Consider the following 19,888-nt stretch of genomic DNA (forward strand, 5'->3'; position numbering starts at 1 on the left):
ATGCCCAACAGATGTGAGAATGAGCGCAGAGAGACCTCGGGCGGGTTCGACCACTCTCCGCCGGGGCTGGATTTTAGGCGCGCAGGAGCGTCGCAGGTGGGGGGATGGGCACAGCGGAGTCGGGGAAAGCACTTCCCGGCTCCGATTCACGGCGGGGCCCGGTCCACAGGATCACTGGGGCAGCAGCTACAAAGTCGTGTGTCCCGTGCGCGGCTGCAATAGGAAAAAGTGCCAAAAAAACAGGATTATGAAGTCTGCCCGCTGCGGAGCTCACGCTTCAGGCGGCCATCTTGCTCGGCGCACAACAGCGCCCCCCTGCTGTCAGACTTTTCACTAAATGATTGAGTCCCATCAAAGGGCATGTCCAGTAAACATGCCTAGACATCTGGTGTAAAACCTGATCTCCTGAGCCATGCCAGTTATTTTAGTACTGTACTGACATCCATTGCCCTGCTCATAGAGACAACCGTGTCCAGGATTGATTATATAAATTGCCTCATAGCATCCTTACTATCCTGGATTAGATTTAAAAATCCATTCCTCTCTTCACGTTCTGGGATATGATCTGCTGCTAGGGCAGCTACTCCCCAAAGGGTACGGGCATACTTTGCCAGAGCACTGGTGGCATTTGCAGATTACAGTGGCATACTACTCGCACTGAACATTCTCTTTCCTATGGCATCAACCTTTCTATCTTCCTTGACAGCTGGGGTAGAAGGATAAACTGACACTCTAGATGATGATGTCGCAGCCTGAACCACCAGAATTTCTGGTGTTGGGTGTCTGTTGAGAAAGGGTGGATCTATAGAAGCTGTTCTGTAATTTCTTTTGCCTGTAATTTGTTACCTGATGGGATAGAATCTGGCTTCAGCAGCCAATTCTCCATCACTCTAACTCTCAAAGTGGTATGAAAGGGAAACACTGCTTCTTTTACTGGTCCACTGCCCAGTATATCAGTAAGGTCATATTTTTTAGCTATTGCAGCTGGTTTAGACAATCCAAGATATTCTGAGACTTTACTGATCACTGATCTATAAAATGGGTCTGAATAACCAACCACCTCTGGATTTCCAAAATCCGTCTCAGGTGAAGTCTCCCAACTGCTAGTCTGTTTCAGGGTTTCAACAAGATTCTTCATCTTTGATTCCTGTGAAATAAGCTCTTCTGCTACATTGGGAGTCCCACATTCATACTCAAATGGATCTTGGTCCACCTCCTTTTCCTCTTCCTCAAAGATAGACCACATGAATTTAAAGAAATCTGGTCTAGGCATTGGTTTGTATGACTTTGCAGAGTCAGTCGAGGTCTTTGTAGGCATCAAAGGCACTGAATGCATGATGGCGTTGAGGGCTTCAACGACTTTGAAAAAGCACCCGTTGAATGTCTCGATGGCTTCAATTTAATTACATGCCTCAATGGTTCGGGTAAATCTCTCGACGGCTTTGATAGCCTAGGAGAAAGCCTTGAGACCAGAGTTGAAGCTCCTGAACCTTTTGCCTTTGAGGTGGAACTTGTGATTTCACCTTGTGCGTCGAGGAAAGCTCTTTCGATTTGTGTCGAGGAACCTCTCTTTCCAGGCTCCTAGGCGCACAGAAAGGAGACGCATCAGACTCCCTGCAGGTCTTTTGAAACGCAGAGGGGAGGCCAGATTTCTTCGACTCCTTGAGAGGGGCACTCAGAGGGGCCACTCTCTTAAAAATGTCGATCATTTTCAGATGGAAATCTTCCCATTCGGCTGGAGTCAATGGGCCTCATTACAAGTTTGGCGGTAGTTGTGCCCTTATTAAGGCCACGGCTACCGCCAAACTTGCTTACCGGCACCAGCTCCCGCGAATGGGCCATTACCGGCCCATTACGAGATGAATGGGCCGGTAATTGCCCATTCGCGGGTGCCGATGTGGACAGGCTCCTGACCCCCATTCTGCCCTATAGGGCAGAATGGGGGTGGGGAGCATGGTTGCACCGACACCGTTTATAACGGAGCCGGTGCAATCACGAGTTCTGCTCAGACCAGGCGTGCAGTCCGGCACCCGCGAGCAGAACTCGTAATGTGGCGGTATGGTAACAACGTCGCCGGTAGCACTACCGGCGCCGTTGTTGCCTTACCGCCACATTAATAATGAGGTCCAATGTCTTTTTTGGAAAGGAGACTGTTGGGAAGGAGGAAGAAGTCGGCAAAGATCTATGGCGCCGCTTCTTACTTTTTTTGTGAGAGGATGACGACAAACGTCATATCCTCGATCTTGAGTGCTTCTGATGCCTAGAGCACTTTTTCTCAGGGGATACATCCCTAGAGACGGAGTAATATTTTCTATTTAGGCGGGGCAATGGAAGGAGATTTGGGAGGGCTTACCTCCGAGTTTCCCCCTCCCTTTCCCGCAAGGCCTAATCTTTCATGGACTGGCACTAGCCACAATCATTGACCTTGTGGCCTACCCCCGGGCACCATAGGCAGACTCAGTGTGGGTCTGGGATGGACATTTTTGCTCCACAGGCATTACACCGCTTAAACCCTGTCATCTGTGTCGAGGACATGTCAAGTAGATGATGAATCGACTGCAGAAGTAATATGTTATTCGAAATTTCACAGAGGCGATGCCGCTCCGAAGCATGCCAACATATGGAATAAACAGAACTGAGGTAACGGTCACCACGCATGCTTCATATACCAGCTTCAACATCACGGTCGAGGACAGTGCGGAGGCCGTTGAGGGCCATGACTTAATGCCATACTGCGCTTGACTATGAAAAAAAAATTCCAGAGCAAGCTGCAAGCAGACTTGGATACATCTAAGTTGAGGAATACGTGGGAGGACACAATCCATTGGAAGCGTCCTTCTGCTCCGGTATAGTCATGGATTATGTGTTGCTAGTCAAGACATACTGCATCTAATCTTAAATTGCGGCTCAACTATTAATCGAACTGTTATTTTATATGTGTGAGTAGCTAAGTATGTCATCATAATTCCTTGTACTTGTTAAATGATGGGTCTGCGCACTACAGGTGACCCATCTACAAACTTCACTGTCTATGCCATCTGCTCTTTTTAACTACCATGGGGATCCGCAAAATGACAGTATAACCTGGACCTTTAAAATTCTGTGTTATTTCAGAGTCTATCACCACTGTTACTGATGTGGACTGATTACCAAATTGCAAATGTGATTGTAAAGGTATTTGTGGAACAGCAATTTGTATGGTGTTCATCACCAAAGGTGGGATCTTATCTTGGGCGATGGACAGAGGGTCCCCTGTAGTGTTAGGCCACCTGACCTCCTGGAATCACTGATATTAGTTTCACCATATTTGGACATGCTTGTAGTAGTGTAAGCCAGGTCCAGGCCCTCTAAGGCCACTTCAGCCTCCTTCCTGTTCCAGTCATGTTTATGTTTTCCCGCACAATGGCCTAGATATGAAGCTAATCATAGCTGTGGATATACCTGGGTGATAAGATACATTAGATCATCATTAAAACCCTGGTGGAAAGAAAGAAGCCACTTTTCATTGGTTGGGCCAGTTAGTTTCCATGGCTAATCTTCTGAATTTAGATATAAAAGACATCAGATCTTTGGACTCCTATTGAATAACGAAAAGCTCTTTGTCAACAAGTAACTATTGCAGCAGTCCGTAGAATGAGCACATTCAACTTTAAAATTCACAAATAAGTTGTCTCACTTGTTACGTATGAGGCTATAAGAGCTGATCGAGTCTGTGTAGCAGCAAAGGTGTCTGGACTGGTCAAGAAATGTAGATGACATAGTGTCAGAAATGCCAGAAAGCTTTGAGGAGCTCATTGATACCGCTCAAGATGATGGAAGCAGTGTGACGGGCACTCATTAGAAACTTGTAGCTTACTGAGGATGCAGGAAGCCAGGCAGATGGTGAGGATTTAAGCCCACCTGGAGTTTGAGGGACAAGAGCTTGCACCTGGTTGGTAGTAGGTGCTTCCTCTGGTCTAGAAGCAGTGCAATCATCCTGTAATGCCACACAATCCGCAGGAGAGGCTGCTATGTTGGTCTGCAGTACTTACAAGGCTTGTAAGACTACATTTAACGCTTTCACAGCAGGTTGCATGTGCCATGTGGGTACACCATTCTGGCAGCTCGCCTGACCTTCTCGCCGAAGAAGCACACTCCCTGCTGCCCTGCCCCCACTCGCAGTAACAGAAATTCTAACCCCAAGGGCCTTGGTCTCAGGTTAGGGTACTTAGAGTGGTTTGTCAGTGGGAAAAGGGTTAGGTTTCGTTTTTATTATTAGGATGGGCGGCTGAAATAGGGAAAGCGTGATTCGCCTCTGATCTGACGTGTGATTCTGGAGTTGCATAAAGATCCAAGAACAAGAGTGCACTATTTGTTGGCATACTAGGCATTCCCTCCACGCCTGGAAACGAACAATGGCATACATTCAGTCATGAACACTATGGCTGGTTATGACTGGGTCACACTGCCATGAGCGGGTTCATCTAGAAACAAACCCGTGGCATGCTTGATCACATTCATCCCACTTGAGCAGTAGAGTACCTTATGCAATAACATGGGGCGGGGGGTGCTCTGAGTTTTTCCCTAACAAGCTATGCAGTGTACCTAAGAAAACAACAGCTATTTGGGAGCGCACACTTTATTATGTACTTTTAACGGAAACAATAGCCATATCATGATATGACTGCGTTGCCTGCAGATCGTTTATTGATTGTGATGCCCTAAATTTGCAGGTTGCATGTCAATAATAATCATATTCTTCCAAGCCTCACACCCTAAATTCTGTGCCATGACCATCCTACATCCACTACTAAATATTGTAGTGTCATTACACTTCAGCCTGAAGCATGTATTAAAAAAATGGCCACTAGTATTATTAAATATATTGTAACATTGAAGTTTGTTAAACTATGCATGAGTGAATCCCTGTGTGCAGTGTGCACCTAATCAGATCACGTCCAGGCCATACCGGTTTTGTCAGCTAAGGAAACCAAGGCACAGTGATGTAAAGTGATTTGCCCTACATCCTTACATTGGTTAAGTAAAGAAGCTAGGACTTAAAGCTTGGTTTCCTGGTTCTACAATTCGTAATTCAGGTGGTTGCCTACATTTCTTCCATTCCGATTTTTTGTTCTGTTGTCTGCAAAGTAGTGTTGCAAAGCATCAAACCACATAATAAATCCACCTTCCAACATATGAGCTTTCTAACAGACAAGTCTTAGGTGAAAAAACAAAAGTGTGATCGACTCTGAGAAGGAGTACAAGAGAGAATGGGTTTCTGCAAAATGGGTACAAGGCAATCCAGCAAAGTGCATTGATACAAAACGCGTTGTCCACACTCTCCACGGAACAATGTTAAATGCAATGAAGGGAAACAACAATGTGCAGCTTTGTAAAAAGAAAACCAAAAAGTGTTTGGCATGTGAAACAAGTAGGCAGCCATTAAAAGCATACACAAGTGAAAAGGTTTAAGTAACCTGGGACGCAACTCAGGCACAGCTTGTGATGTCTGACCCCGTCTGACAAGCGAAGTCCATCAGCAAGTGGGACTAGGTAGCAGAATCCAGAGGGACCAATGAGTGACCTTGACAACCCCCACACCAAAGAAGACCCTGCGGCATGCTAGACACAGAACCAAGAAGGAAATGTTTGAGACATTATACAATCCCAGAGACTTTGCGTGACTATTTGTCTCGTCCAGGGAGGCAATCTTGAACTATGGGTGAGAGGGAAAGCCTGAGGGCCACAGTCCCAAAGGAAGTGAAGGGCATGGTTGAATATCAGGCTCTTTGTTGCATATACTCTAGCACCACCACTGTTCATTCAGTCAACCATTGTCCCTTTGGTAAGAAGAATAAATAAGGCTAAAAATCCAATTTAGTTACATGTCATTTGTTGATGCCGCATCTGTCACAGGTTCTATTGGAAGAACTACAGGGGGATTGGAAGGTGTTCTAACAAAAATGGATTGAGCCCAGGGAGAGGATAATCAGCCAAAGGACTCGAGCAAGTGGACAGAGATAAGGTGAAGCTGGAGGCAGAATGGTGATGGTGGTACTATGATTGGCTGAGGTGAGAGACAAACTGTTGCAAGCACCAATCAACCAAAAGAAAGCATTCCTGAAGGCCCTTTTCTTGATTTCTGAACAGAGTCTCGAGACAGTGACCAGGAAGATAGCACTTATGTGCACAAGGAAGGAACTAAGTGAAAGGAGATTTATTTGATTATCTCTTTCCCTGTCTGTCTCATTGTGGAAACTTGATGGAAGAAATATTCGACCGAACGTTTGTGAGCAGCCTTGCCTCCAGATATGATGTAATCACCAGTAATTTTTAAACTTAATCTTTCAGGATATGCTTTCATCAAAGGAGAAGGGTCAATGGATACTTCACTGGAGTACTCTGGGGGCTTCCCAACCAGGTGGGGTTGGAGTTGAGATATTTTTATGAGTTGGCTTCTGAGAGCTGGGTTGATGAAGGTAAAGATATATATTTTTTGCTCTTTTTCTTCCCCCACCCTGCCTATGAATGGGGTCACTGTGCTTTTTTCATTTTCTTTTTTTTTATATAGTTATGTAGGAGGGAAGGAGGAAATAACTTTTATGATGATGGGGTTTAAAGCAGAGGACTGATTCAAACTCAAATGATTGCTTTCTGTAGTATGTTGTTAGCTTACATAGAACATATGTAAGTATGGAATGTAGGTGCCCGTTACTGAGTTGAATATGGAATGTGTGAGTAGAATGTTAGGTTTTACAGTTGAAAGCAGTTGTTCCCGCTGCTGAGGTTGACGGGCAGTGTCTGTAGGGTTTTTACTATTAATGACTCAATCATTAATTAAATTGAAGAAGATAACAACGTTGTACTGCTAGGCATAAAGACTGCATATGGAAACTAAGACACAATAACCATATACTAAAACAACATATCATACATGAGATTCGTTTTCCAAACATGTCTGGTTTATTTCAAAGTATTCTCAGTCCGCCTCCCGACATGTGTTCCCAAACACTGTGAGACGCGAGAGAGCGAACAGCGCTCAAGCAGCAATATATATACATTAGACATAACCTTTGCTAAGGCAGTTCGACCCGCCCACGTACATGTCATGCAGACTAGGGGTGATTGACAATTATGACAATTATGACACATTATGACACATTATGACAAGTCTTTATTCAGCCTAAACATAGTTATTTTAGCAAAGGCAGCAGCGACAGCTTTCTGTTATGAAGAATATGGAGCTCTGGCTCAGCAAGGATATCGTGCTCTTAGCAGGGAAACATTCCTTACTACGTTATCTGTGTGTTTCGGCTCCTGAGCTAAGGGTCAGATAGTCCTGAAGCAGAAAATACCACTCTCCATGAAGGAGCACCGCTAGGAGAATATAATTCATGTTTTACTGCCTTTTACAACAGTGCTCGCAAGACAAACCGGCACCTGGTCTGCAGATTAGATGTGGCTTCTGCTCGACTTCAAAGACTTAGCGAAAGAGAAAAATAATGTATTTCTGCACAGTTTGACATTTCTGTCTGTGTTAGTGTTTCTGCGTTCAAGACGTGGCCTCGCACGGTGTGCGAGTCAAAAGCATAGAATACATTTTGCAAAGCGTTTTGACAGAAAAGAAAAAAGCAAATGGCAGATATTTCACAAAATGGATGCCCTTTGGTTACATTGACGATTCTTTGATCGCAATGTTTGTCACATGATGCGATTGGCTTCTGGCCAACATATTATACGTATCATTCGACTATAGGGTTACGTTTCTGGTCTAACAGTACTTGGCTGCTTCGCTGCTTCATTTGGCGAAAAGCGGGCAGTTCGCGCAGAGGAGCATGGCGAGTTGGAGATAATTAGCAGTAGTACCCCACAGCGCACATAGAGTAGCACTGTTGCATCCATGAACAGTGAATTGGTGGTGGAAAGTCTCCTGGCTGCCCTGTCCTGCGGCGAGGTCACTGTGAGCTTTGGGTAATCATTGAGGCTTTCATTCCTGATTTAAGATGCAGCTGTGTTCTGGCAATTGGAGGCCGGTGTTGGAAAGCCTTGGAGAAGCTTTGAACTTTCCCCACACATAAGGAGTGGAATTGTATTGTATTTGTTGATGGCTTTGTGTTTTGGGAAGCATCCCTCCCCACTTAGGCTCGGGAGGACTCAGTGCGCGGGTAGGTGCACGTGCGCATGCAGCACTACTACTGCGCGAAGGAGTCTGGGGCGAGTCAGAGTGCTGGTTGATTGCACAACTAATAAACAGTACAACAACGCCTCGCTAGCAGCCGGGCGCATACAAAAGAAAGGACCTGATGCTATCTTATTTCAAGACTGCATCAGATGGTTGCCTTGACAACCTAATGCAACATTGTTTTTGCTGCATCGGAAGGTTGCTTTGCCAAACTGGTACAACGCAGACCATTTTTTGCTACTGGGGACACTGCATGTAATGTAGATTGCAGCCTCCAAAATATTTGATATTCAACAGTAGATTTATAAAGGCACTTTTAAAGCAACAACTTTAAGGGCTCAAGTTGACGGTGTTTATGCTACAGAAATAATGAAGACGATATCAAGCCATTTTACAATTGTACAGATGCAGTAACGCAAGTAGACTAAGTATTCTTAAAGGCTGGCTATGCAGTGAATAAATTGCGGCGATGCGCCAACGTATATGCATAGGAAACTTATGAACTATGGATGATTCCACAACACACTTTAGTAGAGAGCTGGATCCAGTTAAAAGAAAGGTTTTCAGTGTGTCGCAGTTAGAAATCGAAAACTTAACCATGGAGGTGAACCAAGCAAGGGCTTGGCTGGCTCAACACCAAGAAGCCAAGGCCACCTTCGGCATCAATGTTCGAAGCAGTGGTTACAGAACGTGTGAAAGAACAGAACTCCAGTCTTAGGTGAGGAGTGAGAACTTTGAAGGCGCCAGAGGTTCATCATTTAATAGTATTTTAAATGCAGAAACACTCGAAAACATGTTCTGCAGTTACGTGGTTGGATGCAAATATACACTGGGACGAGCTGTATCGAAACCGAGAAGACAGGGTATGCCTATACTCCCTCATATTTTCGAGCTCAGAGAACATTTTCAAGGCTAAATTCAAAGCTTAATTGACTGGCAGACTGCAAGGGTGATGATATATGAACAGGCTAATTAGTGGGAAGCTATGGTTATGACCAGCCCACCAGCACCTGGATGTTAGCCAGCGTGCTGCTTGCGTAGGTGGAATATTACAGAGGGGTACAAGGGTGGCAACCAATTATAGAGGGCCACATTATAGAGAGTCCTATAGTTGGTATAACCAATTGGACGTTGTGTATTTGATGATGTTCCTAGTGACCTGCACTAAGGAAGGGCTTAGTTGCCCCATCTGATGTTAGAGACCCAATAACCTTCCTAATAAGTATGGAACGTATACCTAGATGTTTCCTGTAAACCTATCACCTTTCCAAGTAGGTTTCTGTAGTTTGCAACGCAGGTTGATGCCAATGATGACAGGTTTGAAGTATAAAATTTGCTTTTTTATTATGACATGCGTGGAGTGTGAAGATCAAGCGAGTTTGTGGATGTTCGCTGTAACTCCCTGTTTTAGATAATTGATACTAAAACAGTTACACTTTGCCAACTTCCTGAGTCAGTTTGATTATTCATGTTTGAGTATATTCTGCATCTCCATCCATCTCAAAGTATTGCTACCTCGTCTTAAAGGGCTGGGTCGGGCACCCCAGTTCATTGCCATTTATATGTAACTTTGCGAGAAGCCTAACACAGGAGGATCTCATCAGAGATCAAATCATAATCCACACAAACAGCTGTGTAGTGCAAGAGAGACTGTGGACGTGCAGTGATCCCTCATTGGAAGAGTCTATTGAAATTGCGGAAAAAGTGGACCACACCATGATTTGGGCTAAGGCCAGGAAGGAGAAAGATAGAGACATGGCAAATTCAGTGAAAGTGATGGCTGTTAAACCTAAAGAGGTGAACGACCCATCAATAGTGAAATACAGAGAGCATAAGAATAGAGAATTCAATAAAAGCAGTAAAACAGAGGAAGCTGTGTCGTGATAGAAAATGAGGATCAGCACTGAAAGGTGTTATCGTTGTGGGAGGAATGGACATTATGCCAGTTTTCAGATGTGCCCAGCGCTGAATAAGAAATGTTCCAACTGTGGAGTGAAGGGTCATTACAGAGTGGTGTGAAAAGTAAGAAACAAGGGAATCAAGTGAAGAGAATACAGGAAGGAGAAGAAGGTGGGGAAGCGATGAACAAGAAGTAGTCACCACTGTGCGGGGAAACAAGGAAGGAGCTCCCAAGAGAGTATTCAAAATAGATGGAGTGAATACAGACCTAATATTGTATGCAAAAAAGGATATCACTCTTAACTGAAGAAGTCTGATATATGAAACGCCAGGGCATTTCAAGGGTCTGTGGTTAGACTGATTGGGTACAGAATGGCCATTGTTGAGTTTAAGGGGAGACTGGCTGAAGTAAAGGTGCACGTGGCTAAAAAGGAGTAAATGTTTTCGGATGGCAAGATCAAGATAAACTAAAAATCAAACTCAGTTCTGGGAGTGATCAGCAGGTGTCAATTGTTTGGTAAGAGGAGTGGACACAGACAGGTATGTGCTGGGAAAAGAACAAATTCTTTCCTGGAGCGTTCAGTGATAGTATTGGTAGGCACATATGTTAGGCATATACCTATTGGTTTGAGAAAAGAGATGAAAGAAGAGCTTTGCAGATTGAAGAGGGAAGGAGTGATTGCAGAAGTGAAATGTGTCAGCGTGGGTTTTTCCTATAGTGGGGGCCAGGAAGGCAAATGTCAAGGTGAGAATTTGCATGGATTTAAGAGAGTTGAATAAGGTGATTGTGGTGGAGAAGTATAATTTGCCGGTTATATCCGAGATGCTGAATCTAATAGGTAAAGCTGATATGTTTTCCACAATTTACTTATTAGCAGCATATTACCAGATACAATTGCATTTTGAATCAAAGAAATATGCCACATTTATCACACCTTTGGATTGAACTGTTACTTACGCATGCCATTTGGCCTTACATCGGCTGCCGCCGTGTTCCAAAGAGATATGACACACCTGTTAGATGGAATACATGTTCCAAGATTATATTTTTGATAAATATACTAGGTAAAAAGGAACACAATGAGAGATTATGTAAGGTCTTTGGAAAATTGGAAAGAGGGGCTTGGCGGTGCAACACAGCAAATGCAGGTTTGGTAAATGGCCTAGATTAAAAGCTATGGAGGTGATTGAGAAATCACCTTATCCCAGCAACAAGGAGTTGCACTCTATTTTGGGTTTGGCTGAATATTATAATAAGTTAATTGGGGGTTTTGCTTAGATCACACATCCCTTGAGAGTACTCATGAAAAAAGATATCATGTTTGAGTGGAAGGACAATTATAAGAGAGCAGATAATGAAGTGAAGAAATGCATATGTGAAGCTCCCTTGTTAGGAGGTTTTGTACCAGATAGGAAATCTATAATTATGGTAGATGCGAGTTGCAAGAGTTTGGGTGCGGTGTTATCGCAGAGTGATGGAGATCGAGAGAAGATAGTATCCGTTACCAATCTAGATGCAAACATTACTGAGACAGGGTATTCAGTAATTGAGCAGGAGTTGTTGTTGGGGAGCAGAACATTACAGACAGTATGTGCGGGGTGACAAGTTTATGATAAGGACTGATCACAAACCGTTAGTGGAAGTGTTACCAGTCAATGGTATGACCAGGGCCACCCCAAGAATTTCAAGCTTCAGGTTAATGGGGTATAATTGTGAGGTTGTGCATTTACCTGGTAAGAGGTATTCCATAGCAGATTTTCTATCGCATATGCCGACAGATGATGACGAGGCGATTGAAGGTTTAGCAGAAATTGATGATCAAGTGTGTGGAGTAACCATAGCATTAAATGAAGAAGATTGGGAGATGCAGGTTAGGGAGAATAGTTTGCTGAGTAAGGTGAAGGAATGGATTGTGAAGGGATGGCCTGAAAAGGAACATGTGGAGAAAATTTCTGTTGGCTACTATATGGTAAGAGATGAATTGCCTATTGAGAGTAATTGGGTTTTGAGAGGTTCAAGAGTTATACCCCCAGAAAAACAGAGAATGCAGATTGTTCAATTGGTGCATGAATGTCATCCATGTCTTACTGTAACTAAGAAAAAACTTAGGGAAAGATTTTGGTGGCCAGCAATGGAAACACAAGTCAATAGAATTCTTCAACAATGTGTGCCATGTGGAAATTGTGATAAAAATATGGTGACCAGAAGGTTACCGTTGACACCAATTCCAGTACCAAAGGGACCATGGATGGAATTGGGCATTGACATATTGGGTCCATATGAAGGTTTGGGACATGGCAACCGATTTTCTTTGGTATTGGTGGATCGATACAACCGTTGGCCAGAAGTGGCGGTTGTTGACAGAGTTACGTCAATGAAGGAGATTACATTTTTTGACTTTTTCTTTTAAGAAAGGAGTGTGTTGCAGAGGAAGTATTGAGTGATAATAGTCCTCAATTTCATTCTAAGTAGATTAGAGTATTTGCTACCAAAATGGATTTCTGTTGGAAGCATTCATCTGTACATCATCCAGAGACCAACAGCGTGGTGGAGACTGGACTGGAAGGATAATGTGGGTGCTCTGTGGTGTAGTATAAGAGTAACACCACACAGTGCCACAGTAGTGTCTCCTTTTTGGCTTAGGAGAGGTAGAGAACCTAATAGCAAATGTGTTCCTGAAATGAGAAAAGGTGAATGAGAAATTAGGATAGTATGTGAAGGATTTGTCGCAGATAGAATGATGGAAATGCAGAAGAAGAACAAGGAGTATAATGACAAGAAGTTCAAGGGGAAAATTAACAAAGGAGGAAAGGAGTCTGGAGCCGTGTTAGTTGGTGATTTTGTGAAGGTAAGGAAGGTTAGAGAAAGTAGGAAGGGTTTATCTAAGTGTTCTAATGCCATGAAAGTGGTGCAATGTTTTAAAAGTGCCATTAAGGTGGAAGATGGCACGATGGGGAACCTCCACAGCGTTGTTAAGTGTGTAAAAGGAGAGGTGTTTGAGAAGAGTGAGAGGCAATGGGATCATAGGGGATTATGTGTGGTGGAAAGAAAGAGGAGCGGACAAGAATATAGGCGAAGATAGGGCAGAGATGAGCAGAGGACAAGGTGGTGTGCAGGATTAGACGAATGGTATGAATGGTGGCATGCATAGAGTTAATGGAGATGTGAGGAGGAGTGTAAGGAGTAGAAAGATTTTGTAGTTTACAAGAAATAGGATATTCATGTGACATAGGTGACAACTTCATGATTATTGCATGTATTTCATAGTGTTGCTTTCTGGTTTTTTTGTCTTTTTGTGGGGTGTCGTATGTATAGCTTATATAGAACAAATGCAAGTATGGAATGTAGGTGTGCGTGACTGAGTGGAATATGTAATGTGGGAGTAGAATGTTAGGTTTTAAGGTTTTACAGTTGGAAGCAGTTGTTCCTGCTGCTGAGGTTGACAGCGGTGTCCGTGGGGTTCTTACTATTAATGACTCAATCATTAATAAACTTGAAGAAGATAACAACGTTGTACTTGGCTTCTTACCTGCTTTACTTTCGCAAATGGAATTACAATAATTCACTTCATATTCACTATAATTATCTTTATATTTATTGCACAAGGGACTGCCATTTATAAGAGGCTATAAATGACAGCAGCAATCAACAATAGTGTACGACAGAACCTAACTTTCTTATGTAGTCCACAATATTTCCTTATTGTGGTTCTACTTGTAGAAATATACTTCAGCACTATCAATGACATAAACATATTCCAGTGAAGGGTTTTGGGCGGCATTTGATTTGCAACAGGATAATGGAAGAAAAGCCTGACCCTCATTGAACTACACTGACTCCTGCTGCAAGCCTGTATCATCTTCAAATCCTGCTGCATCTTCGACAAGGCTGTCCTCCTGAAGTCCGCAAGCTACCTCATTGTGAATCCTAGCATCTCGGGAGGCTAAGATCTACCAGAAGTAAGGACATGCTCAGATTTGAACTCTGCTGGTGCAGGAAAGAAAGAACCAGAAGACAAGCCTTCTCTGTATAAACCCTCAGATTCTGGAACCTCCTCCCCATCAATACCAGACTCGCCTCCTAGCTTCTACAGTTCAGGAAGGAGCTCAAGACCCTCCTCTTCAAGGAATGGTTCCTCCCTAAAACATAGGCACATACACGTCACACTCTGCACCCTGCTTTAAACCGGCTGATCTGATCCCCAGGGTCCGCCCCTGATTGATTGTAGATCCTTGCTGACCAATTGCATGCTCCCCCCTCACATGTTGCTAGCTCCTCACTACCTTGTTTCTCTGATTATCATACCATGTTTTTCCCTCTGTTACTTCAAAGCTCACTGTTACTTCCTGAAGCTAGGTCAGCGCTCCGTAAACACCCTAACAATAATAATAAAGCCTGAGTTCTCACTGATTTACTTGGAACCCCATGGTGAAGTGAACCCTGCCGTTGATAGGTCCCCATCTACAATTTCATAATGTGTATGACGCCCCCTGACTCCCCACGTCCCATTCCCTTCCCATGGACCAACAATAAATGGGTCTTTATCCTTAAAAATAGGAAAAATATGCAAAAAATACTTGTTTAATTATGAGAGGCTAAAATCTGAGCACTCGGCTGCCACTGGATCACTATGGGGATGGCGGCCCATTGATTACTGTAGTGCACAACTGTTTTAATCAATGCGTTTCTATGTGGATGAGAAATGTTGACAAGCAGCCATTGATTTTACTATTATTGAAAGTGCGCTAAAGCAAAAACAGACTAGTTTACAAAACGCAAGTGACTATTCTTATTTTTAACACGTTGAACCTTTGCCTAGAGTGTTTGTTCAGCAAAGATAACAGCCTATACTGCGGGTCATTTCCTCGCTGCTGTTTATTTTTTCAGCAGTATGGACACGAGGTTGCTTGTCTCTCCTACCTGATGTTCTTGCATCGGAGCAAGATTTATGATTTATTTGCGTTTTGCTATTGAGGGCATTTAATGGCGTCACAGGCGGTGAAGGGTTGGCGCCACGGTTGTCGCCTCCCTTGTACGCACTCCCACTTTCTTCTCTCCTCTGCGAAGTGGTTATTCCAATAACAGGTGTGAGTTGCCATCAACAACGGGTCGCATCAGGCACTCTATTTTCAGCTGCAGGAGAAGTCTGGAGGTCGGGGGAAAGCAGCTGTCATGGATGACCGTTATCAAATTCAGACCGGAGATAGCGGATCACAACCAGACATGGTGTTTGAGGAATAGCACGAGTTGCCTACCGATGACTTGATGGGCTGCACCTGCTCTTTTTCAAATGATTTCTTACCTGCATTTCCACAAGAAGACTGAAACTGAAAGCCTTTTGGAAAGCAGTGTCCCCGGCAACCTCTACATCTGTGTGGAAATTAATATGGACTGCTAGTTGCAAAATTCATAGCTTCTTCCAGCGCATGAGCGCGTTCAGCGTGCAGGTGCAATCACGCGTGAGGATGGCAAACATCCTATATGCTGCTCTGCACGGCCTTCTCAGCATCTTAATTCCAACCACTAACATCGTGGTGATTGTGGTCCTCTCTAGGCTCCTCAAGAAGTCTTGCGGGAAGAGCTACGTCTTCATCCTGAACCTGGCGGCGGCGGACCTGCTGGTGGGACTCATGTGCATCGTGGAGACTGTGGATGACGTGTACGATGAGGGTTTCGACAACGACTTGTTCTTCTGTCTTCTGAGGCTGTGCTTGACCATTACCCCTTGTGTTGGCTCCATGCTGACTCTTCTTTTGATCTCCCTGGACAGGTATTTAGCTGTGGTGCTACCTCTCTATTATTTGAAGATCATGAGCACAAAATCGGTCCTTCTTTTGCTGGTGGGCCTGTGGATGATCGCTTTCTTTGTGGGGCATGTGCCATTGATTTATCCTTCCTTGCAACAGACCAATTACACAGCCAAATGTGGACTCTTCTATGCAGCAAAAAATGATTATCTCTACATTCTTTGCTTCAGTGTTTTCCTTCCTTCTTTGATCACCTTGATCTGCCTCCACATAACCGTGGGAAAGATTGCATACCTTCACCAGCAAAGAATCCAGAAGACCTGGGTGAGAAACAGTCCCATGACCGCTTATCCACCAAATAGCTCTCAGTTCAGGGCCATCCGCACCGTACTGATTGTAATTGTCTGCTTTACCCTATCTTGGGGCCCGTATTACATAGCGGGGATGGTCCAAGCTGCCTGCCCATCCTGCGACCTGACTGAGCTTCTCACGGACCTGCTCTTCCTCTTGGGAGAGACCAACTCTCTCCTGAACCCGCTCATCTACACGTTTTACTGCCGGGACATAAGGAGCCAGATGTCCAAATTCATAACCTGCAAGAGGAGGAAGGTGAAACCGCATGGGGTGTCGGATCTTGCAATTGTGAATTTCACGAACATCATGCACCCACCCTGCCTAAAGAAACACATCAACGTGACTGACCTCTCCCAAGAGCCTATACCATTTGTTACCCCTCTAAATGTCTCTAGTGACTTTTCAGAGGCAGGTTTGTGAGTAGAACCTGTAAGGTACTTTGTTTGAGTAGGATGGAACGCAGACATTCTGCCAAAATTCACGTGGCACATATCTCTTTAATGCTGCACAGCTTAAACTAAACAAAACAAAATGAATTCATCAAAGCATAGTTATTTATTTTTATTATTTTTTTCCCCTGGGATTCTTAGACAAATGATCGGAATCATCGAAGTTATGCATAACAACACAATTGGTGTATTATCTAAAAAATAAAGGCGCAAACTGACTATACAAATATTTTACAAATATTTCATTCCATTTTGCATATGCAAAGATGAGTCATTTTGTACACACACTGGAACTGGCGTACACCATTGACCACCAGTAGAAGCGTAACACCAAGAACTAATAACATACGTGGGTGTTTCTTAAAGGGGCATGCTACCCCAATCGCCAATTACTGCATAAAGAAATGACAATGATGTGAACGATGCAGTTTGGTGAAATGATATAATGAAACTCTACATTGAAAAATAAGGCTTGTTGTGCTCTCCTCTTGCACCATTCAGCATTTAGCTAGCAGCAAAATCCATGTGCTTCACGCGTGCCCTATTGTATTGAATGCCTATAAGAATTGACAGGGACATGTATTTGTAGCATATCTAGCAGGAAATCATTACAGCAAGACACATATAACGTTTGTTTTTAACAGCCTATGTAGATTGGCAGTGTGTCATCCTTTGTTCTCAGAAAATAGTTACAGGGAATTATTGTTTTGTGGTTCTCCACAGAGAATCACAAAACAGAGTGAGTTAATCAGTGTAATGGGAATGCACATGTAAGCATCCATAGCAGGCCCCAAGTATTTCCTATGTCTCTCCCTGAAAAGAATGCAGGGGCATTTAGAACAACTGCCCCCACGGCATTACATGCCCCACTTCTCAGTAGCGTTCCTATGGAACACAATATGTAACAACCGACTATAAACATGAAGACTGTTATGCAATGTTCATCTTCATCCGGCTAAATAAATATGTAAGCAACATTTGAATTATGTAGGCGGTTTAGTTCATACTAGGGGTATCAGGTAATATTATCCCCATATATATGGTCGCCGTAAATAATATCGCCGGGAAAAGGTTGCAGCGATATTATATGGGTGACCATATATATGGGGACAGGGGCAAAAAAAAAATGTAAAAAAAATAAATACATTACATGGAACCATACTAGGTGCATATCCAGGACTGTAAAATCACGTATCATACTATAAACAGAAAGCAATTGATATGTAGACTGGATAGGACAGTTTGTGACAGTGAAGACAATCTTTTAAGTGTTTCCAAAGTAAATTTGTTGAACTATGTAGAACACCTTCGTTTACTGGCACTATTCAGAATCGGTCAGGGCTCTCGCTTCCCAGTATCTGTGAGACCTGTGCAGCAGCTAACCGTTCAGCCATCTGCGCACAAAGCACACCAGTGTTGGGTACCATGACCTGGGTCATTATTGGCCTTCCAATATTGCCTTTATGGAAGCACCTATGTCTCCGCCAACGCTTGAAAGTCTACAGAGGTGGATAAGCTTTTGCGTCTGCGATACAAGGTATGGCGGTGGTTTGAATTTATCCCATTGCTTTCTAGAGGAGAAGCTCAGGCAGCCATGCAGACGACTGAAGAGGCTGAGGATTTTTATTTTGGTGGCCAGCAGCAGAAGTTCTTCTTCCTGCGTGTCTCGGCGCAATGTCGGCAGCAAGTCCGGCTCTTTTACCTTCAGAAAAATAGACAATGGGATAAAGGTGAGAAAACAACAGTAGTCTTACATTTTAAACCTTCACACAGCTCCTTGACAGCTATAGCACACCATGCCACTCAGCACCACGGATTGACTTTAGGTGGGTGGGGCTTCATATCAGCCACGCCCCTCATTTGAGTTCCAATTATTGTTTGTCCCCAAATACAGATAATTTAACTCTGCAGGTATTTATTCATGTGTGACTCTTTGGCTAACATACCATTCTTTTGCTCGCCCCCCGCCCCACGCGATCAATGACCCACATGTGTAGGGAGGTGCGGGCCTGCAGTTTCATATTTAGGTGTAAATACTAAGACCATTACGATATAAAGTAGTTATAGAAATATTTCGAACACAGACATCGGTGGTCGAGTGGTTTCTGATGTTTCAAGAAATGATACATGGCGAAGAGCCTACACAAGCAGAGCAGTAAAAGTAGTGACATTAGCACAAATCAGTGTCCTGTACTAACTTAATCATATTCATTACATTTGGGTTCACATTCATTACCATGAGCACTGTAATGATGCACGACAGGGCATGCAGGAGGAAACGACCCATGGCCATATGTGTGGTTATTTTCTGATATCTTCAAAAGAGGCACATTCAAAGAAAAGAATGCCATTTATATCCCTGGGGAGTTTATATGGGCTCATTACACAGAAGTTATATTGAGGTGACATGACCCAAGGCGACAGGCCGAATTAGCCTTTTCCTCTCCTGCAACTATACATCTCTAACATGAGTCACTTTTCAGTGTTGATTATGATGACGTAATCAGCATTGAAAGAGGACGTCTGTATCAGTCGCAGCGTTGCCAGACAGGCAAAGTTACGTTTTCCTTTTTTTTTTCCTAACAAATATTTCTTAGCCTTTAGCACCCCCATGTAGTTACTCTGACGGGGGAGCGAGTGAGTCACCCACTGGGCAAGGGGCCAGCGGACGTAGGGGAGCTCGGAATGCGGGCTTATACCTGAGCATACAGCCCCTGTTATGAGCTTCTTGATTGTCCAGTGCCCCATCCCATGGTGCTAAAAATGTTTTCTTCGCTTATGATTTTTTCAGATGGATTTGTTTATTTTTTCATATCTTTTTCAGTAGCTCATTCCCCCTAAACAGACCTTCCTCTACAGCACCCACACTTTCTTTCTCTCTACTTCATTTCTCTGCCATTTAGTTTCTCTCTCTCTCTTGATTCTAGAACTTGTATTTGCAATATGCAATATTATGCAACAATGATGTTGGACAAAGAATCTTCATGATATGGGGCAAGTTGGCAGCTTTGCACTTTCCTCCTGCATTCACTCTGTCTCCAAACTCCTGTTGGTCTTCTCTTCCATCTCCTTCCCATTATACATGATTTCACTGCTTCCTTTTCAATGTTGACCATCTCTTTTAAAACCCATTGTGAAAGACCTCTCAACCTCGCAGGTCTCCTTCTCTGCATGAGGCAGAAAGCTATGTGCTGCTGCCAATCTCCTATTCTCCCCCAGCTCTCAGTTCCCCACTGTGGGCACTGAAGACAGATAGGTGCATGATTGGATCGAGAGC

At 43.7% G+C, this 19,888-nt stretch overlaps 2 protein-coding genes across 3 annotated transcripts in view; one reads left to right on the plus strand and one right to left on the minus strand.

Annotated features, from left to right (window-relative positions):
• Nucleotides 1–15,526: 15,526 nt before the first annotated feature.
• On the plus strand, nucleotides 15,527–16,582 carry LOC138492919 (glucose-dependent insulinotropic receptor-like). The gene has a single exon (XM_069620216.1). The coding sequence runs from the start codon at nucleotides 15,527–15,529 to the stop codon at nucleotides 16,580–16,582; it is 1,056 nt and encodes a 351-aa protein (XP_069476317.1).
• A 57-nt stretch (nucleotides 16,583–16,639) lies between these two features.
• ERICH6 (glutamate rich 6) overlaps nucleotides 16,640–19,888 on the minus strand; it is a 701,982-nt gene continuing 698,733 nt past the window's right edge. The window contains exon 13 of one of the 2 annotated variants that reach the window (XM_069618380.1): nucleotides 16,640–18,313. In XM_069618380.1, coding sequence (XP_069474481.1) covers nucleotides 18,050–18,313 — 264 coding nt within the window. In that variant the 3' untranslated portion in view covers nucleotides 16,640–18,049. The remainder of the gene's footprint in view (nucleotides 18,314–19,888) is intronic. The other variant, XM_069618381.1, reaches the window with a different exon arrangement.

This window comes from Ambystoma mexicanum, chromosome 10 (assembly GCF_040938575.1).
Source record: "Ambystoma mexicanum isolate Mex_15411 chromosome 10, UKY_AmexF1_1, whole genome shotgun sequence".
Taxonomy (NCBI): Eukaryota; Metazoa; Chordata; class Amphibia; order Caudata; family Ambystomatidae; genus Ambystoma; species Ambystoma mexicanum.

Bases quoted from the DNA above. Each gene is read 5' to 3' on its own strand.
- LOC138492919 (XM_069620216.1), top strand. From the start codon at position 15,527: ATGGCAAACATCCTATATGCTGCTCTGCACGGCCTTCTCAGCATCTTA.